The sequence below is a fragment of the Poecilia reticulata genome, chromosome 22, assembly GCF_904066995.2.
Source record: "Poecilia reticulata chromosome 22, P_reticulata-male-v2, whole genome shotgun sequence".
Taxonomy (NCBI): Eukaryota; Metazoa; Chordata; class Actinopteri; order Cyprinodontiformes; family Poeciliidae; genus Poecilia; species Poecilia reticulata.
The window spans coordinates 9,912,144-9,937,570 of NC_088851.1; the positions used below are offsets into that span (position 1 = coordinate 9,912,144).

Genomic DNA, 25,427 nt, shown 5'->3' on the forward strand with positions numbered 1-25,427 from the left:
TGTAGGTCTTACTTGTGGAAAGCCGTAAGTCGCTTCAGAGTTGACAGAACGTTGTAGATGTCGTCGTCGTCAGCCTCTTCGCCCTGCGTGACAACAAATATGTTACTACACCTGACTGACATCAGCGCCAAAAATAAAAAATAAAAACTTAAAAAAGAAAAAGTTTCAGCAGATGTAATGATGGCTGAATTCATCAGATCGAAGTCGTCCTGTTTAGTTGTACCAGTTTTTCGTCTTTAAATTCATCATCTTGCTCACGTTGCTTATGTACAGGAACATTTCCCCTTTTTTTTGGACACTGGTACTGAACCTTAGATCAATCTGATAATCCGGAGAGAATTATGTTAAAAACAGCTGATTTGAATCACAGTTTTTGTTAACTTCATTTTATAAAACTCCCACCAAAAAAAACTGGATTTTAAAGCTTTGCTTTGCATTGCATTTAAACTGATGTCCAAGAAACTGGAGTTCACTTTTAAACCTAAAGACAAAAGAATCTAGAGGCCCAAAATCAATTCTTTCTCTTTCACTAAATTTGAATTGTTTTTCCTTTCTTATCCAGATTTTAAAAATAAAGTAAAGTTAGTTTTCCATAGTTTTTAGGAACCCTATTTGAAAATGCTGAGTTTTTAAATGCTGCCAGCTTCGTAGAAATCAGAGTTAAGAATCTGCATTAAGGAAAGAAACTTTTTTTTTTTTTTACTCTATTACTAACACCAAATCTACCATTGTCTTTGTGGAAACAGTTTCACTTGACATACTTTACACATTACACCACATATTTTCTTACCAGAATCCGGCAGTAGAAACCTGTATTTCAACAAAACATCCTTGGTTTTCGAGGCGTTCCTCCGTTTTACGGAGAACGCAAAGACGACACTCGGGTCACTACTCGTACCTCCTGCAGTAGCTCTTCCACAGAGTGCGCAAAGCGATCGGTCATCTCGTCGATGAGCTGCGAGCGGGCGATGTCCACGCGGTTCATGATGGTGTACTCCTCGGAGCAGAGGATGCTGTAGGTTTTGCTGCAGGCCTCCAGGACGTCCGTCTCGATGTGTTTCTCCACCACCAACCGGATCTGCTTCAGGAGGGCGTCCAGGTGCTTCTCCATGCGCCCGGCGCTGTAAACGTCCAGGTCAAAGAACTGAGGGATCTGCAGCAGGTTGGCCACTTTCTCTGCGTCTGCCTGGTACTGAGAGGGGGAGGACACGGTGAAAAGAGTTTGAGGTTTTTAGAAAGTAAATAAAAAACACCTCTATCACCTCACGCTTTGACACTCGGTAGAATAATTTACGGGTTGTTTTTTTTCAGCGGACTACACTGACGGATTAACTGGTGTATAGGAACTTTGCGCGATTCATGTGACAGATTAATCTGAGTCATTAGTCACTGGCTGTTGTGAAAGCTTACCTTGGATAACAGCATTGGAAGGGCCATGATAAAGTGTTCGGTGAGTTTGTTCTTGTCGTCTATTTGGGTTTTCCTCTCTTTCGCTGTCAGTACCTGGAAAGGGAAAAAAAAACAAATACTTAAGGCTGCAAAAACTTTTATTTTCTCTTAATTAACTGATCGCATTTTTAATTTTCATCCTAAAAGCAACAAAAATTTAAACAGATGAATTTGGCTGAAAAGTGAAAATGTCTTTTGTTTTTTGTTTTTGTCATTGGTGGTAAATATATTATAAAACAGAAAATCAACACAAAAGTAAAAATCTGAATTATACTTCGTGGCACAAAGACGTGTTTTTCGGCTCACCACAGTCTACTTTGTTGCATCCTGAGTAAGGTACCACTCCGTTAGACCACATTTTTCCTCGTTATTAAGACAATTCAGCACACAAATCTAATTCATCATTATTTTCCTCCTGGGTGCTCACTGATGTTACTCATTGATGGTACAGCAATGTCAGCCTTTTTCAGAAATAATAAAGTATAGAAACATTGCAGCCTGGATACAATTGAAAAAGATTAAAAAAAAAAAAAAAAAAAAAAGATCACATGTGTAAATAAGTATTGTTTTATTTTTAGATAACCCACTCGTTTGCCAGTGCCTCTGCCAACAGGTGGGTGTGCCTCGGCCGCCTGTCGGATGGTGCACACAGTCAGCTCTATCAACGCACTCTCCTGTCTGTCTGACAACACTACAGAGAAAGAGCCAAAAACAAAAACTGTCAAGTGAGAAAAAAATAAAACGAACATGGAGACAATTATCAGCAAAAGTCAGAGACAAAGAGACTTGAAGCAGAGCTAGAGTTTCATGAAACGGGTTTTTATTACATCACTGCTCTTCCTGCTGTTTCTCAAGCTGCGATGTGCTTGATGTGAAGTAGCTCGGAGGCATTTCACAGGCATCCACAGAGAACAAGAACAGAGGCTCAAAGAGCCGGCCTTACTCTCTTCTCCCTGAACGGGCTCCTCCAGCAGAAGTTCAGTCATGCATTCCCAGTCTTTCAGCAGCTCCTGAGAACTTTCCCACAGCGAGTCAACCAGGTACGCTGCGTGCTCATGAAGCTGGACACAAAGGGCACATTAAAAATTGACAAGAGACGGGCTTTGAAGGCATTAGGGGAAACACGCTAATAAAACAGACTTTTTTTTTTGTGGAATCGCCTGGTGACTGCAGTAATCCAGGGTTACAGGTATCTAGCAAAAAACTAAGCTAGCAAACATGCTGCGGATTGGTGATATATGAGACAGAAACTGTCTTACACAATTGAGCTGCCTCTCACCTCGCTCTCCAAGAAGAAGAGAACCAGCATCCGGATGAGATTCCCATTGGGACTGCTCCTCCCTCTCCGCTTAGCCAGAGCTTCTTCAGCCTGCGGGTCGTGGCGACTGAACAACCTGACGTTGGACGAAGAGTTTGAGGTGGAAAGTAAAAGAAGAGAGAGCCGTTTAGTAATAGGTTAAAGTTAAGCTTTAGCTCGAGTGTGGCAGGGTTGGACTTACTTTCTGTGAAGGAACTCTCCTGCGGCGACTGCGACGGGTCGGTGAGCAGAGTAAACCAGGTGGTACACGTTCTCGCAGTCCTCGTTTGACAAAGCGTCTTCACTGCCCCTGAAGCAGACAACAGCAGAAGCTTAAAAAAAACATGTTTTGGGTGAGCAACTCGCCCAAAAAGTATCCAAAATTTAAACTAACTCATCAACACGTGTCAAATTTTATCACATTGCAACCAGAAACATCAATGTGTTCTTCTAGGATTGTATGTGTTCAATTCGTTTGCCTTGTTTGTAACTCCATCCATCTTCCCAACAACACCCATCTCATCTCAACATCCTTCTTCCACGTTTTTGTTTTGTAAATGGAACTTCTACCACTGTTTTCTTTCTTTCCTCAACAGCATCAAGAACCTGCTCCTCTATTTAGACTATAAGTAGAGTAACACAACTTTATATTGTGTGGCTTAGTTTTCTCTGTGCTGTATGTATTTCCTGACTCAACTTGGCCATCAAGCAAATAATTTCAGTCCTGAAAGGAAATTAAAACCATGTATGTTCTGTCCACTTTAAAACAATGTACTACTTTGTGTTAGCCTAAAGAATAAAATCGCAATGAACCAAATTGAAGTTTGTGGTTGTAAAAAAAAAACGCTGACATTTTGTCATCTTAAGGGGATTGAATAACTTTGCAAGCTACCGGAAGTGCTGGCATGTTGAAAGACACCAAACTACTCACTGCAGAATGAGTGTGACCAGCCTAATGGCCTCTACAGCCACGTCGTACTCCTTATCCAGTGTCATCGATACAATCCGGTCCTGCCAACACAGGCGCATTTTAGGCAGAGGAGAAATTGCAAAAGAACTGAATTAAAATCGGCTGGGCTGCTGCATGCCATTAAAACGGTTCTGATTCTATTACCTTGAAGCGGTTGGTGAAGAGCTCTAGCTTGGGGAATAGCTCTCTGTTTGTGTAAAGGTTCTGCAGAGCCTTCAGGCACTTCAGACGCACTTCTCCTTGCTGAAAACAAAGCAGATAGAAATATGGATTAAACCCCTGCCTCTCCTGCCGTTGTGTAAATCTCACTGGAACCTCTATAAAAAAGTGGTGGTGCGGCAGAGTGCTCACCCGGTCATGTAGTGTCCAGCCAACATATTTTAGGTAGCTGTCGTTGAGAAACGCATCGCTGTACATCTTCATCCACACGCCGATCTCCTCGATGCAAATGGCTCGAATCTCAGCGATAGCATCCCTGGGAAATGCAGACAATACCCCGGTTACAATGAAAAACAATAGTTATGTAAATAACTTCTATAAAATATCAGATAAATTAGAAAGGCGATAAGATGAATGTTTACCTGTAGCGATGCACAAAGATGCCTTTAAAGATGGAGTTCATCATATTTTCTATTTCATCTTGATTTTCCTGAAGCTAAACACAAAAATACCCAAAGGTCACATTCAGCGTTATTCTTTTACACAGCATTGTATTTCCTTATGTGGAAAAAGGCAAAAAGACAAACAAACAAAAAAAAGGATTTTTGAAGCAACTTATCATACTTTGCTTCTAAAGAAATTAACACTAAGGTGAAAGTTGTTATACATCATTTGTATCAGATGGACGCACAGATGGATAAGCTGGACAATAAATTAAAGAGTGGGTGCGACACTTAGACAACAGGAACACAAGTAAGCTCAGAAAATACATTTCCCCCCGCCTTTCCATACTATTACAAGCCTGGAAAATACATAAATCAAATTTTATATTCTTCAAGACTGTGTCAGAACCATGTGAGGAGTCCTGGGCTCAAACCCACAAGCTGCTTCTGCACCTTTTATGTTTCTTCTTTTTTGTTGCTTCCATTTACTTAGAATTTAGTTTCACAATTGATTCAGGGATAATGTCAGCGGAAACGAATCGATCCACCTCCTCCGTCTTGTCAGCAAAAACGTGTGAGATTTTGTTGGAAAAATTCTGAAATATTTAGAATGAATCTTGGGCAACATCTGTTCATGTAATTGGACATGGAGGAGCAGTATTTAGCTTCTCATGCACTACAAATTGCTACTGCCAGAAAACTGCAAAGATGCTGAAACACTGAGTTCCTTTAAATCGTGACGAAAGGCTCACCTGCTAATGACACTTGACAAAATGTAAATTACACTGGTTATTTCATAATTAGTGACTGTCTAATGTTTTTATGATGTAAAGCACTTTGAGCTGCCTTGTTTTAGTTAATGTACTGTACCAATGAACTTGACAGAGGAAAATAGGCGAGACGGCAGATTTAGCATCAACCAACCTCCTTCCTCTTCTGTAGCAGCAGCTCCAGCTTCTCATTGGCTCGTTTGCCGGCTATCTTGTTCCTCTCTGCCTCGTACTGTCTCTGAGTGTTGTCCTGATGGATGCTCAGGTTCAATGCAACATTGACTAGCGCCGTCATCAGCTTCATCGCTACACAGAGATAACGTATGTTATGTTAAATATTCAACACCGTTTTCGATCGAAATCATTTTTCTAACATCCTCGGCGAATACCTGCTAGCGTGGACGTGTGTCTGAAGGCTCGCACTTGGGAGTCCGACAGTCCGGTGAGGAGCGAAATGACCGTATCCATCATGTACTCGTCGTAGATGATGCTGTACTGACACTGGCGGATCAAAACGCCGATGAACTCGCAGAAGTTGTAGCGAAACTTTTTCCACATAGGGCCGGGCATAGTTAGAGGATAATCCCCGCTGTCCTGTTGGCACAAGGCGAGAGATTTTAACATCTGGACTTAAATTTTGTACTACTGAATTAAATGTTTAATCCATTTCAAATACTTGTATTGTTTTAGACAATTATGTGTCACACAGTTTTTCTGGGAGAAACCCCCCCCCCCAAAAAAAAACAAACAAACAGAAAAAAGCAACACCGGTTACCTCATCAAACTCCTCTGTCATCTTACGGATGATCTCCGCATTCTGCATGTTCCTGAACATCTCTATCCTCACAGTGCCTGCAATCACAACAGCATGGGACACATTCTCATTTCTTGCTCCGGGCAGGTGAGAAAAGAGATGATGTAAAAAGTGAAGCTAAATTAGAAATGCATATAATGAGGTAAAATCTTCATAAAGATTAAAAAAAACTAAATAGAAGTCGCACCTTTGCAACCCGAGCACTGGATGAAAAAGTTGATGAGGTCCAGCAGAGCCAAGTCTCTGTCCTGCTTGTATGCTTCAATCCACTCATCAACCACAGACTGCAGATACATAAAAAAAAGACAAATTTTCATATTCTGTACAAAATAAGCTTTTGACATGTGTGACTAATAAAAAAAATGCTTATGTCACATATTGCAGTTTGCAACAAAGAACATTTTAAAACAGAACATACAGCCAAAAACTGTGCAATGGATTAAGGACACTATAAATATTTATTTAACGGATTATAACTTGGTTGTGTTTAGTGAAATCATAAACTTTTAAAAGAAGAATCACTGTAGAGCTGCAAATATAAAATAGGAATTTATGGCTGATATTTCTGTAGCAGTTATACTTTGCTGAAAGAGCACGGAAGTATGGTCAGTTTTGCAGATGGATGAATGAAATATGGGATGACAGACTAATATATGAATGAATAGAGGAGCAAATGGATGATGGATTGACAAATAGAGGGATGCAGGATGGGTGAACGATGGACAGACAAAAGAAAACATGAATGCAGGATGATCGAATAGAGGGATAGATGAATGAAGTCGAAGGAAAACAAGATGATTGACTGATGGATGAACACAAATTTAGGACTGTGGAACAAGAGAAAGACTATAAAGTCTGTAAACCACAAGAAGCTAATTCCATACTGAGAGACTGTAAAAACCTAAGATAAGTCGTTGATAAAAACAAAAAAAAGAAGAAGAAAAAGTAGGAAAAGATCACCTGCATTGCACTCTTTCCCAGTTTGACGACTTCAAACAGGGTGACGGGCTCCCCTCCGTTTCCGTTCTGTTGAGCCACGCCGTTTGCTTTCCCCCTCCCTCTGGTCATGCTCAGTGTTTTGTCTGTTGGAGACTTCCGGGGCTTCTTATTGGACGTCTTCAGAGAGCAAAACATCAACAAGAAAGAAAGAAAAACACTCGTAAAAAAAAAAAGAAAGAAAGAGGGTAGGGTGGGGGGCAAAAAGATGTGTGCACACATATTAAAAGGATGTAAAGGATCTGTACATCATTTCTCATACAGATCCTGTTTCTTAGCGCCAAGGCAAAAACTTCTACCTGTGTCTGTTTTCCAGGCCTTCCTCTCTTCTTCTTGCCTTTAATCTCTGGGTCTTCCATCTCAGTCATGTTCATGCTTAAGCTCACGGTATCCGTCGCCCCAGACTCATTAGAGGAGTCCCTTAAAGAGAAAACCACCACATTTTCATATTCAACTTCTTCAGAAAATCTAATTCTGAACATACAAACAGATCTCCCATTACAAAAAGACTGCAAACCCATTTTTTAACATTTTAAAAGATTTTAAAGATTTTAAAATAATTTTTGTAGCGTTTCTCTTACTGTAGGACAGGAAGCTCCGAGGTGATCATCTTGGTTAGAGGGGGAGCTGTTGACCTCTGCAGCTCTGCTTGTGAGCGTCTTCAGCAATGAATGAAGTCGAGGTGTGAACACTCTGGTACGGGATTGCCGGTACAAAGGGGAGGGAAAAGGTCTGGAAGGGCGGGGAGGAGAGAGCCTTTTGGATGGACAGCACTCAACTTGCCGGCACTTAACTCTCATCAGCTGTAGGAAAGAAGACAAAAGGAGATATTTAAATATCAAAACTGGTCAATGTGGCAATGAAAGATGAATTTACATGCCAATTAGACACATCTGGAAACTTGTAACCACCCCCACAGTTTACGTGAGGTTAGAGGTCGCGGTTGGAGCAGCACTGTAGAGCACGTGACTTTTACAGAACAATCAAATGACCAAAGAGAGACCGTACAGTCTGTCTGCTGAAAAGGTTGTGGACGTGGAAATGTGGAAAGGAGGACACCAACTGGTCAATCTGAGAACTACAAGCTCAAAAGATTGAGCATAGTTTGGGAGAACTTGTAAAAAGAAACTTGAAGCAACTCATCTTGCAGAATTTATCAAAATATCAACTTATAATTAGCTTAAGCTATTTAGTAAACAAATTTAATTAATTAAAACTGCATAATTAGGCTTTCATGGTTTTGCAGTAGAAAAAAGATGGATTATTAACTTGAGAAAATTAATAATTAGATTGCAGGTGTATGGTCTAATAATACATTTTTAAAAGAATATTTTGTAGTTGAAAAGCAACAAAAAAATCCAGCATAATAAGAACGTGAAAAAATGAATGAAATGGCAGGAATACAAAACATTTAAACCATAATATAAAAAAAATAGGTAGGTTATCACTCAACAAATTTAGAATCAAAGATAAAAAGTAACTTTTTAAACAAATCCACTAAAAGTAATAACTACACTGGGAAGAGCAATACCTCACTCCACCACAAGAGGCAGCATGCTCCACAAAGTCCTCCACCCTGCATCCCCACATTGCTTAATTGGGCTTTAATACGAGGAAAAAAGCCTGAAAAAATATACACCAAGACTAATTTAGGCTACAAACAGCATCTGTGGTCATTCTGTTCACCTACGGAGGATTTTAGCCTCAGATTTCCCTCAGAGTGTGTCAAAGTGCATACATGTGTGTTTGAAAGTAGATCTAGGCAACAGTAGGGGGCAGGCTAAGAGAGTGTGTATTTAAATGCTGCTTTCCACGCAGTGTTTGTAGTGCGGAGCAGCATGGGAAGGAGAGGGCCTTGTTTCAACAGAAGCAGGCTGAGGTTAGACGGGGGCTGTCCTCTGGCCGGGAGAGACCGGCCTTAGCAGAGTAAACGAGTTGAGACAAAACCCCAGAGGACTTTATTTATTAGGTTAGCAAACCAGCGAGACGTTTGTTTCACTGTAATAATGCCAGGTTAGGAGCTGATGGCCTCTTCTTCTGGATTGTGACACTTTTGCTGCACAGACAAAAGATATATACAGATATAGAAGCTTGTTTTATTATTATTATTGTCACTAATTGTGACAATAATAACAATAATAATAATAATAATAATAATAAGACAGTTGTGTGAGACGTAAACACAAATAAGCAAAACAAACTCAGGACACATCATTCACCACTGTACATTCCTTGCAAAAGTATTTATAACGTAATTTTTTTCATATCACATGATAACCATAAACTTGAGGATTTTATGCAAGAGGCCAACTCAAAGTAGGTCATGATTTTCGATGTTTTTGAGAATATGAGAAGTGTGGCATGCTTTTGTTTTCAACTTCACTCTGACACTTCTTTAAAAAAAATAAAAAAAATAAAAATCCAGTGCATCATATTGTTTTCAAAAGAGAGCAAATTTGTAACTTGTGCGATTTGCTTCCTCATCACAATTTTGCACTACCACCTATTGGTCTGAGGCATAAAATCCCAATAAAATACAGCTAAAATTGAAGCCATAACAGCCATATCCTTAAAATAGTTTAAGGATAGGAATACTTTTACGAGACGCTACGTGAGCGACTTACAGATAAGTCTTTACACTGCTTTTTGCTTGAGGAGAAGAACACCAAACTGTCAAAAAAATAAAAAATAATATCGAATTTATGGCATATCTATGCAGGATGAAGCAACAGGTTTAATGTTTGGATTGTTTAGCACTTTTCCCTTCACTACTACAGATGCCAACAAGCCCACCTCCACAGGCTGCAACTCACAGAGTGATCTACATAAGCTGCTGGCTCTTATTTACCGTATCGTATTTCAGCTTTCTATTCGTCATTGATAAGCCAAGTTTATCTGAATGGATTCTCACAACATGTCTTCATTTAAAAACAAACAAACAAAAAACGTCTGAGTAAGAGAGAGCAGGAAAAGAATCTGCATGAGTGTGTTAGTGTGTGTATGTGTATGTGAGTGAGCAAGTCAGGAGCCGGCCTGACTCATTACCGACTACATAATCCCAGACGTGTGCTTGTTTGCTTTAATTTTTCTGACACTTGAGCCCTCTGTGGCTTTCTCACACCTGCACATACACACACACAGGCGAATGTAGCAGCTTTGACCGCGGGCTATTAATAATTTTCAGCCAGTCTCCCGGACTACTCTGGAAGATAAAGCAGACATCATCGACAGCGCTCACTTTGAAGCAGTCAACTCTTAAAAGTTTGTATTTTATTTGCATAGCCGCTAAAGGTGAATGCAGATTGCGGCAGGTCAGAGAACTTTACATGTTCAATCAAGTCCCTGAATGCATTTTATTTCTAGCAGTAGAAATGCTGTGTCGTATTGATAGTAGCTGAATGCTGTCAAATTATTTTTGACTTTTCAGCTTGCTGAAATACTGGAAAACAGCCTAAAGCGTTTCTGCTGAACCTCAGCAATCATTTCTCGCACACGTTTCATTCCCGAAAATACTGATTTGCTGTCAAATTTTCTAAAGCTGCCTGAAAAACAAAGGCTGAGGCAGCTGACTTTTAGTTCAGTTCATCAGGAGAAACACATTTCACTTTGTGCCATTTTTCTTGTTATTATTCTTTCATGCAATGGTTTTATTGAGCACACTCTAAACCAGTTGTATCCGGATTAAAAGAACGTACCAGCATTTATTGCAATGCTATTGCTAAATATTCCGCTAATTCCGCTTACAACTAACCCACATATTCTCTTTTCCATCGACGCTGCGATGACAACAGAGATTTGACATCTTCGACAGCTGTCACAAAGACTTTATGACCATTATTAAGGAAGTCATCATCCAGTTCCAAACATAAGATCAAGGTCCCAATCAATGCACTTCTTAAATCAGAAGTGTCAGAGTCTCTTATTTGACCAAACTCTTGGTGCCTGTTGTGAGGGAAAGCTGTGCGAATCGCTCTAGCAATTAAATTTTACGATGTTCAAAGCAAAGCGCCAAGTTTATGAAGCAAGAAAACAAATGTTTCTGCACAATAATAATAACTGGACGAACACCAGAATAGTTGCATTCTGGTACAGTCACTTCAGGTTATGGGGTTTAAGCGTATATATGGCACTGATTTCAATTAAGTATTTCAATGTGATTCACTGCTGGCAATCCCTAAGTATAAATGACTTATCGGTAAAGGTAAAAAATTTTATTTAAGAGAATTTCAACTTTCACTTCACACAGTGTGTGTGTGTGTGTGTGTGTGTGTGTGTGTGTGTGTGTGTGTGTGTGTGTGTGTGTGTGTGCATTAAAAACAGTCTACGTTTGCGTGTCTACTTATGAGCAAGTGCAAGAGACAACGAGTGAGCATCTGAGAGTCACTTAACATGCATGACATGTTCTCCAGGAGGCAGACTGGTGTTGCTATAGAAACTGGTGTGGGTCATAAGCCTGGCAGTGAAGGCACATTTGATTGGCTGAGTGGAAACAGGAGGGACCACAAAGAGGGGGGAGAGCAGAACAGAACAAGCTTATTACAGACCTATTCGTGTTTCATTAAATATGACTTAAAGACACCCATTGGAATCTCCTCTGCTGGTTAGAATAGTTTTCAAATACCTATAATGATGAACTCTGAAAGGTCAAATGAGCTTTGGTCTATTAAAAACTGGATGGTTTATCAAAACTCTGTTTATGCTAAATGCGAGCAGAGATTTAGAAAGGTTTTAAAGAGTTGCATTGGTGTAAAAAGAGCAAAAACCTTGCACTGTTTTATCTGAACGAAACAGATATGGTCCTTAAATATCAAAAAGGAAGCTTCATGATATCAATTTATTGATACCCTTAAATAATACTCACATATAATTTTAATGCCTGTATAAAAAAATAAAACGGGGATGTATTGTGGCTACACCATCCAATTCAGCGCATTTATGCGTTTCTAAAATATTTCAACCTTTTTATTTTAATGACATACATGTTGACATGTGGTCAAATTATGAAACTAAAATTTAACAGTAAAACATAACTAATAATTTTAGTGCATAACAAACCATCTATTGACCAGGCAGCTCTGCAGTTCAATCACGTAACCTGCTGTGTTGTCCACATACAGTTATTTCTTTAAGATATTGCTGAAGGCTAATATTTTCTGAGGTCTTGCCATAGTAAGGCCTCAGTACTTTCATTAAAAGTAAAAGAATTGGCTGAGAAAATGTAGTTGTGGCTGCATTATTCTTGGCTGTACATAGAGCAGCATCCTCCACATGGCCACTCAGCTGGCTAGAAAAAAACCCCCAACTAACTTTTCTTGCCAAGAGAAAAGCTAAAGTTAACTGCTTAAATAATCCCCCTCTTCAAGTTCATGTTAAATTAGTGGCAACTTCTTTCCATTCTAATTACCTGTTACAAGCAAACTAAAATAATAAAGTAAATCCAGCTGATGCATCACACAATATCTTTCCACTAATTTGCTCCCCCCCCCCCATTTTTCAAAAAGTAATGTCGAAAAATTATAATTTATGTTAAAGATGATTTTGAATAATTTCCGTCTGGGAAAAAAAACGCTGGTTCCCCCCTGGTCCCAAAAAATAAAACTTATAAACTAAGACATCAGAGACTTTGACAAATTTGAAAAACCAAAAGATTTTGACTCCAAATAAAAATGTGTGGATGGGCTCGAATGATTTAACTATCTGGCAAAAGGCAGGTCTTTAATTTTAGCCTTTCATGTCTGCAGCAAATCAGAGCACAAACACAACTCGGTGTCCCTCCAGCTGGCAATAACTCAGCATCACTTGAGAAAGTGAAACATGGCTAGTGTGACAGCAGGTTACTCATACCTGACACGCTGATACCGCCCACACTTCCAAACTGGAGCAGAGCTAAGGAAACCCTAAAGAAAGCCAAACTTTTCTTTAGTAAAATCCAATAATCCTATCATCAAGACAGGTGACAAACAAAAGGTTTACGAAATGTTTGGGTGATTTTTTTTTCCTATGATTTTAAGTAGGGATGCACAATATATCGGCACTGACATCGGTATCGGCCAATATTTGTCTTTTTTTTTAACATATCAGTATCAGTGCATTGCTAATGTAAGTGTGGACATACTGATATGTGACATCAACACAACTGACTATACTTTCTATGATCCTATTATTTACTTACAATTTGTGCTGAGTGATTTTGTTAAAAATCAGCTAGCATCACATGACTTTCTGCTGCAGCCAGTCGGCCTCTTCTTCTTACAGCCTTAACCTATACTGCATCAGCTATAATTGGCTGTTATCTCTTGAGACATGGTGTGATGTGCGCTGAGGGCTATTACTGTATTTTGTGGGAGTGCAGAGGGAAAAAAAGAACAAGAGTGGATTCTTTAACTAACAATATCAGGGAAAAAGAGTCAAGAAGTGGTTCTCACATTCTGTGTATGTCTTATGTATTGCCACTAATGCCTACCATACAGAGTCGCTATTTTGCTATTTCTATCTTCAGAGTCAACAGAGCAGCATAATTACGAGAACAGAACAGTAGTTTTAAGTCCTTGAGGATGCAGATGCCTGCTTCAATAACTCTGAATGAAGAATAAGTACATGAGGAAGTGACTAAATAAGGTCAACATTACGGGAACTGAGGGGGTGATGCCATAAAAGCAAAGTAGAGAATGGAGATGGCACAGAAAAGATGGTTGGTGATGACTGCAATCGGACGATATTCAGCCTGACTGTCACTGATAAACAGCCACTTGGTCGAGGTGTTCAATACTTTATACCCATCATGAAAAATGTATCATAATAATTTTGGCTTATCAGAATGATTAGTTTCAACTGATTATTTTTGAAAACTATTTTTAATATTTTCTCCACTTTTGGTTCCATTGAATTGTCGACAAATATTCAAACATGATTAAAATTTAATTACGGTATGCAGCTTAATGATGAGAATCACACTTCTTTATGTAAAAAGACGACCCTTACTTCATATCGGTATGTTTTTCCATGCACTGCTTGTTGTGTTATGATTGCTGTGACACGCAATCGAAGTTGTTCAGTTGCCCAAACAGATTGGACAGAAGTAGTACTGTCCTTAAAATTAAAGTAATAGTTATAACAATAGAAGTGCAAAATATTAAGTTATAATGTTAAGTCCTTAACTTGAAAGATGTGGTTCCTTCAGGCTGCAAGAGTGAGAACAAGACTTTCTGTAGATAACAGCAAGAAGAATAGCACAAGAACAGTACTTTGTTATCTGAGTTTTCAATTGCTCAGGGAAACTGCAGTGCAATAGGACAAACATGCATGCAGACACACATAACTTAGGGCTGTTAGCTGATTTTGAAAATAAAAAACTACCACATTCTTTTGTGTAGTATTTTGCAGACATGGCTTTTATTGTGACAAAATCTGTAATTTATGGTTCAGATACTTTTCTCTCTGAATAAACTTGAAAACCCCTTAACAGCGTCTTCGTTAGCACACTTCCTTTGAGGAAGGTGAATTGTGTAAGCTCAGTAAAACGAGATTAAATTTCCTCACACCTCAGGTTGCAAATATGTGCTAAAACACACACATTACATACTTTTAGAACCTTTTACTCCACTTCATCCATTGTGTTTGAGTCACACTATCAGATCTATCCATTAATCTTGCAGTGAAGAGTGAACGTGTGCAGGTAATTCCTCATTTTAATATATTAAACAAGTCCAATACAGTATTATTTTTAAACACAGGCAGATTATGCAGAAAGTACATTATGCAATTAAGTTTCATTGTTGTTGTTTTATGCGCCCCTTTAATTCTGTCTTTGCGTGTTATTTTTAATATGACTTTCAGAGACCCTCAGGTTAGGAATCATTGCTCTGTAAGGAATTCAAACAGAGCTGTTTTTGTAATGCAAGCCACATTTAATCACTTATTTAAGATGCTAAAGGCATCTAAAAAGGTGAACTCTGTCATATTTTGTCTTTTAAAATTGGATACCCGCTTACACGGCAACTGCTCTGTCATACATAGCGGTGGGACATTGCCTCTGCTCCTGATATAAATAATAAATGAATTTTATGAATGATACTTTTGCATGTTCTTGTGTTATAATTCCTAAAGAGACACCAAGACTAGCCAAAAATGGATGTGAACATCATGGAAAATTTTTATTTCTAACAAGGAAATTTATTAGGCAATTGTAAATAAACAGAGGACTTTTGGTAAAATAGTGTGTATGCTGATGAGGCAAAGACAAAACATTTTTGGAGTCCTGTTACAGAAAGAATATTATGTCTAGAGTCAAACATGGTGGTGGCTGCATTGCTGCCTCAGAACCTGGATGACTTGCTGTAATTGATGGAAACTTCTCTCAACCATGAAACCCTTAAGGAGAGAGTTCAGTTTGTTTCGTCTTCCTAAGCAGAGTTATGTTATTGGGAAAGACACCAGCAAGCCCACCTCTGGATGGCTCAATGTAAACTACATGAAGGCTTTGGAGTGTCCAAGTCTAAGCTAGATATTTAATTCAATAGAGATGCAGTGGAGGACCCGAGACATCCTGTTCACACTGGAAATCTTCCAATGTTCCTAAAAACAATGCTGCGAAGAAAATTGGGCCAAAATCTCTACCCAGCGGTGCACAAGACTCATTACCACTTATTGCAAATGTTTTAAGGTAGTTGTTGCTCTCTTTAAGAAATGAAATAATCATTTCAAAGTTACATTTTGTGTGTACTCAGATTATCTTTCAAATTAGAACTTGTTTGGAGAGCTGAAACATTTTAAGTTATTTTAAAAATGTAAAAACAGAAGCAGGGTGTTTACACTGTAGATATGAACTAAGCAGGGATGTGAGGGATGTGACTGGCCACATGACAAAACAGCTTAAGTTTCCTTCGCAGTCTCGTTTCTACTCGATGCTAGCAGAGACGAGGCTTGCTAAGCAGATGCCAAATCAATCTCAACCTAAGAGGCATTACCTTGATACTTTTGTGTGATTTGAGATATGAGGCATGAAAACCTGTCTGCACACATAGACACCTATCACCTTAGACGTCGGTTTCCACAGCAACAAACTCACTACATTTCTCAAACAGTAATTTTCAGCTCGCCAGGAATTGAACACTTATAAATCATTCTCCCCCCTCTAAAAAAAACCCCCGACATTTATCCAGACAGTTCAAGCTTTTGGGAGAATCTGACCCACATCAGCCTCAGCTGTTATCTGTAACTGTAAACCTCGCTCTGCATCTGCTCTCACCTACCAGACTGTGAACTGTCTGCAATGCACTGTTAACAACACACAAGGCAGCGTGAAGATGCAGCAAGAGTGAGAGAGAGAGAGAGAGAGAGAGAGAGAGAGAGAGAGAGAGAGAGAGAGAGAGAGAGAGAGAGAGAGAGAGAGAGAGAGAGAGAGAGAGAGAGAGAGAGAAAGTGTCAGGATCAAGTGCATCGGCAAGCAAGAGATTTACTTCTAAAGATTAATGCTGTCGTGTCAAAGGTAAACTCAGGAAGCTCAAGACATACTTTAGCCTGGGTGGATTTAAAAGGATTTAGTTAAGTTGAATCTTTGTGGAGCGTTTGGACTGAGGAATCATCCCATTAGTGGAGAGCGAGAGCGTTCACGCTCAGATTGCTCATTAACGGTATATGTAACATCTCCAGTGTAGTTTTTTGTTACCGTGAAATGCATGATGATTCTGCTCTATTATAACAGTGATAAACACTGCTGGATGATGTTTGCAAATCATAGAATATTTTGCAAAGTATGACTTTTACCAATTGTTCCAATCTCAGTGGCACAATAGCACCCATATACAAATATGTTTTAAAAAATAAGATTAAATGCTGTTTAGCAACACCTATGCAGTACCTAATAACACTGGAGTCCCGAAGTAGCATATTTAATAATCCTTAAATTGTTCCTTTTTGGTTTGTTTTCTTTGGAAAAGTAGGATTTGTGTTTATGGGACTGCAGGGATTTTTAAATCCTTTCATTGTTGTCTCAATAAACACTAAAAGATGTCATGGTAAACACCCTTCCCTAGCTAAAACTGAGTAAATCCAGTTCAGTCCTTGATTAGTCCAGATATCAAAATAGATACATTTAAAATAATCAATATTGTTTGGATAAGATGGTTTTAAAGTTTTTAAATGGACATAGGATTTCTAAAACAAGCAGGAGAAATATTTTCAGCTCACAATTTACTGGAACCACAACGAAACATGCTATGACTTGCATTATCAAAGAGTCCTATCAAAGCAGATGCTCTGTTGGCAAACCACTTCAGCAATTCCTCTACATGAGAAAATCCTCAGAAGATGTGAGGGGGGGTCCTTTTCAAATATTTCTGCAAATAAATGATAAAGCTAAGGATAAGTTTTTAAAAGAAGAATAGTCAGTAAATTACTGCTACTTTTACAAAAACTCAAGTTAACTCTAGATTGGATGAAAGGTGCAAAAACGAGTCCCGATATTTTGGGGATAAAAACGACTCACGCTGAACATTATGATACATTGAATCAAATGTAGTATTTATTCAATTTGAGATATTTTGCTTTTCAACAGTGTAGCTTAAAAACACAATTAAAAATAAATTGCAGATAAAAACCAATTTCAAAGGACTCTGAAGCAGCTTCTTTATTTCAGAATCAGAAGTGCAGATACTTGATTAAACGACAATTTGTAACAACATCGTGCTTTGACACAACGTCTGAGGATTAGTACAAAATGGAATGACGACGCGTGGGTAGAAAACTTAACGTCTGTACCACTTACAGCTAGTCACAGTTGTCCTGTTTCTCATTACATCCGTCACACACTCAACCAGAATCCAGACAGTCTAAAAACATTTCTAGCACTGTAATACAGTTTAACTTCCTCAAAGCTGAACGGGGAAAAAAAGAAAAAAAAAGAAAAACCTTCAGTCCAAAACATCAATAACAATTTGAGTAGTGCTGCAAATAAACAAAATAAAGCAAATGTTCTGATTGAATGTGGTAGTGATTTTTCACTACCACATATGTATTAGCAGATACTGCAACCAACACTGTTTGTCATCTCACACCCATCCACCACCTTGTTGTATGCAGTTTAATGTGATCGTGTCACTTTGCCAAGCTCTATACGAGACGAGTCTTGGGATTTAAGGAGGATTTCACTGACAGGCAGCAGCAGGAACACGTCCATGTGTGCCTCGGTAGAAAATGAACAAAATCAGATAGCGATTTAGAATTTGTTTTAAAGCAAATGTATTACCCAGCGTACTTAAACTGTGAACAAAACGCATCAAGGTTGCAACAGAAGAGCTGAGAGCCACAGTATAAACAAAAATCTCTCACTGACAAGCGCTGCAGGAAAGACTTAAACCTGAAAGCAAATCAGTAGTTCTGCTTGACACTCTGTACTTTAATAACTCGGCTTAACTGCACAGTACATGCAGTTCTGAATATAATAAAACTAGAACAGTTCGATCTTTCTGTTAGACATCATTGCTCGTATGACTGAAATATGATGCAGATGAAAAAACTAAAAGGTGATACGCTAAATGTAACTATCCAGGTTCAAAACTATATTATTTGAACAAAAGAGAGCCCTATAAATCTTGTGCATAACAGAATATATTTGTATATATTTTTTTGCTATTCATAATAAAAGCCAGTTAGTTTATCTACCTAAAAAACCTGGGGAGGGGTACCAACATCAATGATTTAGGTTTAAAGTTATTATAAATTACAATTTTACTTAATTATTTTTCTCCCAATATATTTTTTTCAGAAGTGTTGATAAACCAATATAATATTTGCCAATCCAACATGCCAGTTGATTGATGAATTGCTACCAATTCATTTCAGTTGTGTGAACTCAAGAATGGGACCATCAATGACATGCTGAACACTGGCCTTTGACCAGAACTTCACATCTTCCTAACTAAAGAAATAATAATCTGTGAATCTGTTCTAGTTGTGCCTGTCAAATATATTCATCTTATTTTTGCTGAGTGCTAAAACAAACTGCAACATGCTCTGAAACTCAATAGGAAGTTGAGTTGAATAAGTTTCAGTATTAATCAAAATACTTGAAATCAGGGTTTCCCCCAGTGTATTATAAGCCTGGTGGGCCTCCAGGCTTTACTTCTGCCCCCACCAGGCTAAGCGTTGCTTCTTTTTTTTCTTCTTCTGTTTAATGTTTGCATTTATAAGACTTTATAACTATAAGACTTTATAGTTGGTGTTCAGGTATTAATCTTCCAATCTTCTGATAACACATAAGTGATATTTTCAAATTTCCTGTGAACTTTAAGCATTTTTTAACTCAAAAACACAACTGGCCATTGGATGAATGACTGCCCTAGCGTTCAACCACTAGACTTAGCATGTTTTCTGAAGGAAATCTTGTTAAATTGTGACTTTTTGCATAACTGAGCAGCCATAGTGTCAGAGTCTGCTTCTATTCTAAATTCTTTTCACCGTAATGGCCTTTGATTCTTAATTTACTGACCACTGAGTCCTGAGTTCAACAATTTTGTCCACCAATTTCTCTGTGTGCATCACAAAAACTGTAGCAAGCAATATGAACCTGGCTAATGTCATTCCACAAAGTAAACATTTACTTCCTCTTATGTGCAACGCATCGACTTTAGTTCATATTCCTGCCAGCCAGTTGGACAAGGTGCAACATTTTAGTCAGAGGAAATAAGTCAACAGAATAGAGAATAGAGATCTAAGCCAGATACTCTACAGCTGTGAGGAATACTGCATGAGAAATACACTATCAGTGATGTTTTTTTGTGGAAAAAGGGGGAACAGAAAGAGAGCACAAGAGCAGGCAGCAAGCTTAGCAATGAGTACACACGGTTCAAACAACCCCGCTATGAAAAAAGTGAAGTTTCTGATGATGAAAGTACAAATCATAAAGCAAGCAATAACTTTTAATACTATTATGTGGCAAAAAAAACAACAAACTTAGCTGCTTCCAAACTCAAACACTCTCATTTTATGCTTTCAGACCTACTGGCAAAAAATAACAATGTGTGGAAACACAGCTGTGTTAACTCAAATGATGGATTAAAACAATATCTGCCAGCTCTCCCAGAGTCGGAAAGAATTGCCTGACGATCCAGGAAGAGACATACTTCATAATACGTCACTTTTGGAAAATCCGCATTTAGCTCCCATTGGGACAGTTTGGTAGGACGAGGTACTCTGGTTTTTGATCAGGGGTTTTGATCTCATATTTCAGGAGACTGAACTGACCCAAACAAATATTCATACCAATAGAAATGGAAACAGAGAGAAGGGGTGAGTTATGGACTTGTATTTTGTGGTGCTGTTATAAAGATAAAAATAGCAATGAAAAACCATTTATTACTTCTTTGTGGCACAGACATTCATAGCGCCACAAACAAATTTTGTTTAACTGCACATAGTAAATGTATTTAACCATATTTTAGAATTTACTGACATTTATAGGCTCCGTCCCCATGCTGATGTAGAGCAATCCTCCCCCCAATCATTCCAGGGCCCTTGTCAGCAACTGACCAATCAGGGTTCAAAGTACAGTACTCCGACAATATTGACAGTATCAGTCATAGAAAACACACTGCAGCCAGAGAGATTTTGAGGAAAATAATAGATAATCATGGTTTAAGTTGTCAGTGGGGAATATGCAATCCCGACAGCTGTTACCCAGAACGTGTAGAGGACGGAATACAATTTATTACATATCCAAAATCAAAAAGGAGTCTGGAATAACGCAAGAAATAGATTGTGGATTGCAGCCCACCTCATGACCAGTTGAATGAAACTGATGGAGGGGAACTACCACGTTAGTAAGCACCGTGAAGGTAACCGGCAATAAACATGCCATTTTTTGACATAACGACACTTACTGATAGCTCCATGCTAACGACTCACGGCTGACCGGTGCTAACGACTCACGGCTGGCGGCTCCCTGCTAACGACTCACGGCTGACCGGTGCTAACGACTCACGGCTGGCGGCTCCCTGCTAACGACTCACGGCTCAGTGCTAACAACTCACGGCTAAACGTCAAATAAACACAACTCAGTTAAAGCAAAACAATGCTAAACATCTAATCTTTTCCAGATCAATAAGTGAAGGTAGTTATGCTGGATTTTATGCGTGTAGATTCCAACATTAGCTCTGGCAGCATGAAAACAGACTGCGCTTACTGCTATATTGGCATTTAAACATCGTTTCATGCTACCGTTTATTTCTAAACATCTTCCTGAAGGCAGATTTTCACAAACCGGTATTATTTAAATAATTACCCACCCATTTGGTACGCGCAAAGTGCGTCCCACAGCGTTCACACTCGCATTCAATCAGACCTTTTTTTTCCCCCTCTTGGGCTTTATTGTTGATTTCTCAGTTATTTCCCGCTAATAACCTTATAGACCTGACGTAGGACTAGTTAGAGAATTTTCTTGCCCGCCGTCTTTGCCTCAGTCTTGGTTTATAAGGCAAAAATGACTCAAAAAATGTCTCGGGTAACTCATTGAGGTCCGTTACGTCTGTCATAACAGTTGGGTTGTCGGAGGACAGTTCTACTTCGGCAAAGGGAAAGGGCCGGCGTCATGTCAATTCAAGCTCTTACAAGAAATTTTTCACTATAAATAATAAGTGATACAAAAAATGACCACCCCTAATACGAGTGTCTGGTTTCCCCTGAGTGTTTTATAAGCCTGGCAGGCCACCAGGCTTTACTTGTGCCCACACCAGGCTAAGCTTTGCTTATTAAGCATTTTAAAATGTTTGCATTTTTTTTTAAAGACTTAATTGTTGCTGTTCAGGTATTAACCTTCCAATCTTTCAACAGCACATAATTATCAAGTGATATTTTAAATTTTCCGTCAACTTTAAACATTTTTTTACTAAAAACACAACTGGATGAATGACTGCCCAGCAGCCAACCACTGGGCTTAGCAAGTTTTCTGGGCAAACCTTGAGAGTGTGATACAAAGTTTTCTGGAAACTAGAACATTTAAATCAATCCTTGTTAAGATTTCAGTAATCACGGATAATGGATAACTTTTTGCACTGCTTGCATCTTCATAAAATTTTAGTTGCCCCAAGTTTTTCCAGTTTTATTATTATTCTTATATAATTAGGACTATAGGTCCTAATTATAAGGTCCAGGCTTTTACCGCATGCAAGCAAAAACGTAGAGTTTTTATGATAAAAGCAGAATAGTATATATAAAATTATACACTGGTCAGCACTGTTATGTAACCCAACCGAGACAATGATTGGTATAAATTAAACTAAATTTTAGCTGCACACATGCAACCAAGAGTAAAAGATGGAGACACTCAAGACTATTTTAATTGCATCTGAAACCAAAAGTGGCTCCACTACAGATTTCTTGATTATTAATGAAAAAATGTGACCACATAAGGTGTTGGTAAATTAAACGGAAATAAAATGAGGATACACAATGGAGAACTGACCGAGACTCAAGTGAAGCTGGTTTATACTATTAATTATTAGTGTATAAGTACTCCCATCCAAGAGGAAGGAATTTCACACAATTCAACCACAATACTAAAAAAAATAAAACATCAACAATCTTTTAGACCTTTAAAAAGCCCCCCACAATTAAAGTTGACCACAGCGACTTGCAGTAACTGGGTCCCACTGCGGCCCAGTTATGAGCTGAACCATCGAGACAAATGGGTGAACTTTATCGCATCTGCAACCTCTTTACACACGGAGACCGAACAGCCTAGGGGTCCCAACTGTAGATGCCTGGTTTAACCAGATTATGATTATGTCACACGGGAGATTACCCGTTTGACACGGAAAGGCTGTCAGACACACAGCCGCGTTGCTGTGTGCTCACACAAAACACACACATCCATCTGCTACAGCCACAAACTACTGTCTACTCATTTTCGGCAGCACACAATGTTAGCAGAGCAGAGGGGAGGTGGATGAAGGCTGATGAAAATCTGCTAGGAAGAAAAAAGAAGCAATTTTAAGAGCCACCTCAGAATAAAACACGGATCACAAAACTCTTACAAAACAAATTAAAAGAAAGTAGGCGAGGGAAGGACAATGAATCAAAATGATGGGAGAAGAAGATGGGATGCAGAGGGATGCAAACGGATCCAGGGGTTAACTCATAAAAAGTCTAACAGTAAGGCAAATGAGGAAGAAGCAGCCAGAGAGCCAATGGAGCAGAAAGACAATAATTCCCTCTTCATCGGTTTTCTGTCTCTCTCTCCCTTCCTGTCACCTTGGCCCAATTTTCAATCTTCTTCATGGCAACTTCTAACCGAATGTGAGAAACAAGCAGGATGGGAGCACAAACACAAACACACAGACTGACACATGTTTGCTGCCAAGGCCATTAAAACCCTCACACCCCTTATTACTTTCCAATCATCTGATGGAATGTGGACTATTTCACCGGAGCGGGACAAGCCTGCTAATGTGCGCAGGCAGATGTCAAGGCAAGAGGGGGAAGAAAAATACCATAGACTGGCAATAATGTTCTGGGAGCGAAAAGGTGGTGGGGGGATGACTGCTCTGTTACAGAGTGCAGTTATAAAAATTACAAGATGAAGTTAAAGGACTGCTGATTAAAAATCAAGGTTTAAGAAGTAAAAAGCATCTCAACCTGAGGACCATTTGAAGTAAAAAGAAAATGAGAAAATGTGCTGACGAGATACATTTAAAGATCTTAGAACAGATTCCCATGATCTGTATTATTTTCATTAGTGGTGGAACAAGAAATCAGGTTGTGACTGCCCAGTCAAGAAAACAAGAATTACTATACAACATGTTTTGACCCACAGGTGGAAGTGAAACGGCCGATCTTTCCTGCCACCGTGTTATCTACTCTCATCAAGCTGGCGAATCTAAAGATTCCCCTCCAACTCAGAGAATGGGTTGATAATGACAAAGTTCATTCTGACCATTACCACGAAGGGTCTGCTGCCGTCGAGAGTCGCAGGGAATCGCGTTTTGAACCGTTTCGCAGCCTTTTAACGCAACATCCCACCTTGACACTTCACAGAAATGACGATCAACACGCGCTGCTGCGAGACCAAATGGGTTTTTCCAAATTACACAGTTGTGGTAGGGAGTTTAGATGCTTGAAGGAAGGAACACACACAGAGTAATGATTAAAGTGGCAAAATTAGATGCTAATAAAAAAGTCCCAACTCAAACTTGTGATTGGGTCTTGTCTAAAAGAAATAAAACCTTGTTTTACTGAGCCTGTTCTCTCTCTACCACACCTAAAATTGTCATCTACAAGCATTATGGAGTAAATGAAATTGGCTAAATCTGCTATTGAAAAGTCAAAGTTTTAGATTAAGGTTGAATAATCTGAGCGACTCAAATAACTGTGTTTAGACATGGCTTTTGACCAAATGTATAGTTTCCTATGTGGGTTTTCCTGACTACTATACAGTGGTTCCATGTAGTAAATCTTATATTGTGGTGAAATCTGTATTAATGCTGTCAAATGGCACTGCATTCATGAGGAAAAAGTATTTGCAAGTTAAGCAGGAGATTTGAGTTTTGTGGGCTGTAGTCATGAAAAACTTGTCAAAATTTATTTATTTGCCAATGCCAAACAGTTTATTCTGCTATTGACTCTTGATTGGAGTTGTTTTCCAATGAGCATCTGTTGAAAGTTGCTGCAATGTGGTTGTGTTGGTCACTCTGACACAAACGGCATAATCTATCTGATCGATGGGACTGAGGTCACATTTCCTCCTCTCAATTTGCCAAATCTGGGGTAGCCTCTGATGAACCGTGCTCTAAGTGTCTGAGTGTTGACATCTCTAAGGATAGAGTTCACTACCAGAATGTGGAGGAACAGGATTACCAATACCTGAGGAAACTTATTAATATGTCTCTGAGATTGCCTCCAACAATGGCAAGCCTCGTTTTTTCCACTTAGGGAGATGCCACCCAACACCATCACACCGTGACACCGAAAGCTGTTTGGCACTGGAGGACTTTGCAAGTTATGGAGGGTGCAACCCACATACTTGATGAACGAATGCATTTTCTTTACATGTGGCAAGCATTAATAAACACCGTATAAGATCCATTGCCAAGAAGCGGAGTTAAAAGGAATAATAAAACAAACACAAATGTCCGTTTTACTAACAACTATAACATATGAATACCTAATTAATAAACATAATACTTCATTACTAACATGCTTGATTGTTGCAGTCTTGGTGCTCAGTGCTGATTTGATCCCATTTCTTCTTTCAGTAGAAATACAGAAGTGAGATTTCTGTAAATTACATTTTCAGAGATGGAAAGTTGTTTTTTTTAAAAACACAATATTAATTTTTCTCTAAAAGCCTGAAGAACAAGACCTCCAAGAGTCAACTCCTCAACTTGTGTTGCGCAATTAAGCAGTCTTTCAATATGCTCATCATCATACATTTGCATTTGGATTATTACAAGCAAAGGTGTGCAAATGTCCAACATAAATGCATTTAACATTCATTTACTGGATTCATACTGAACCACAACAGTGCTCTCACTAACTA

General features: G+C 38.9%; 1 protein-coding gene across 2 annotated transcripts in view; it reads right to left on the reverse strand.

Annotated features, from left to right (window-relative positions):
- Nucleotides 1–25,427, reverse strand: part of stag1a (STAG1 cohesin complex component a) — a 41,737-nt gene that overhangs the window by 5,906 nt on the left and 10,404 nt on the right. The window contains exons 1-19 of one of the 2 annotated variants that reach the window (XM_081603132.1): nucleotides 9,523–9,546; nucleotides 7,480–7,701; nucleotides 7,198–7,318; nucleotides 6,863–7,018; nucleotides 6,090–6,186; nucleotides 5,864–5,940; nucleotides 5,478–5,682; nucleotides 5,243–5,394; nucleotides 4,298–4,371; nucleotides 4,068–4,191; nucleotides 3,861–3,959; nucleotides 3,678–3,757; nucleotides 2,949–3,056; nucleotides 2,729–2,843; nucleotides 2,393–2,510; nucleotides 2,037–2,140; nucleotides 1,411–1,503; nucleotides 899–1,192; nucleotides 13–83 (exon numbers count right to left, since the gene is read on the reverse strand). In XM_081603132.1, the coding sequence (XP_081459258.1) occupies nucleotides 13–83; nucleotides 899–1,192; nucleotides 1,411–1,503; nucleotides 2,037–2,140; nucleotides 2,393–2,510; nucleotides 2,729–2,843; nucleotides 2,949–3,056; nucleotides 3,678–3,757; nucleotides 3,861–3,959; nucleotides 4,068–4,191; nucleotides 4,298–4,371; nucleotides 5,243–5,394; nucleotides 5,478–5,682; nucleotides 5,864–5,940; nucleotides 6,090–6,186; nucleotides 6,863–7,018; nucleotides 7,198–7,318; nucleotides 7,480–7,508 (2,117 nt within the window). In that variant the 5' untranslated portion in view covers nucleotides 7,509–7,701; nucleotides 9,523–9,546. Of the gene's footprint in view, nucleotides 1–12; nucleotides 84–898; nucleotides 1,193–1,410; nucleotides 1,504–2,036; nucleotides 2,141–2,392; nucleotides 2,511–2,728; nucleotides 2,844–2,948; nucleotides 3,057–3,677; nucleotides 3,758–3,860; nucleotides 3,960–4,067; nucleotides 4,192–4,297; nucleotides 4,372–5,242; nucleotides 5,395–5,477; nucleotides 5,683–5,863; nucleotides 5,941–6,089; nucleotides 6,187–6,862; nucleotides 7,019–7,197; nucleotides 7,319–7,479; nucleotides 7,702–9,522; nucleotides 9,547–25,427 lie in introns of those variants that run through there. The other variant, XM_008399227.3, reaches the window with a different exon arrangement.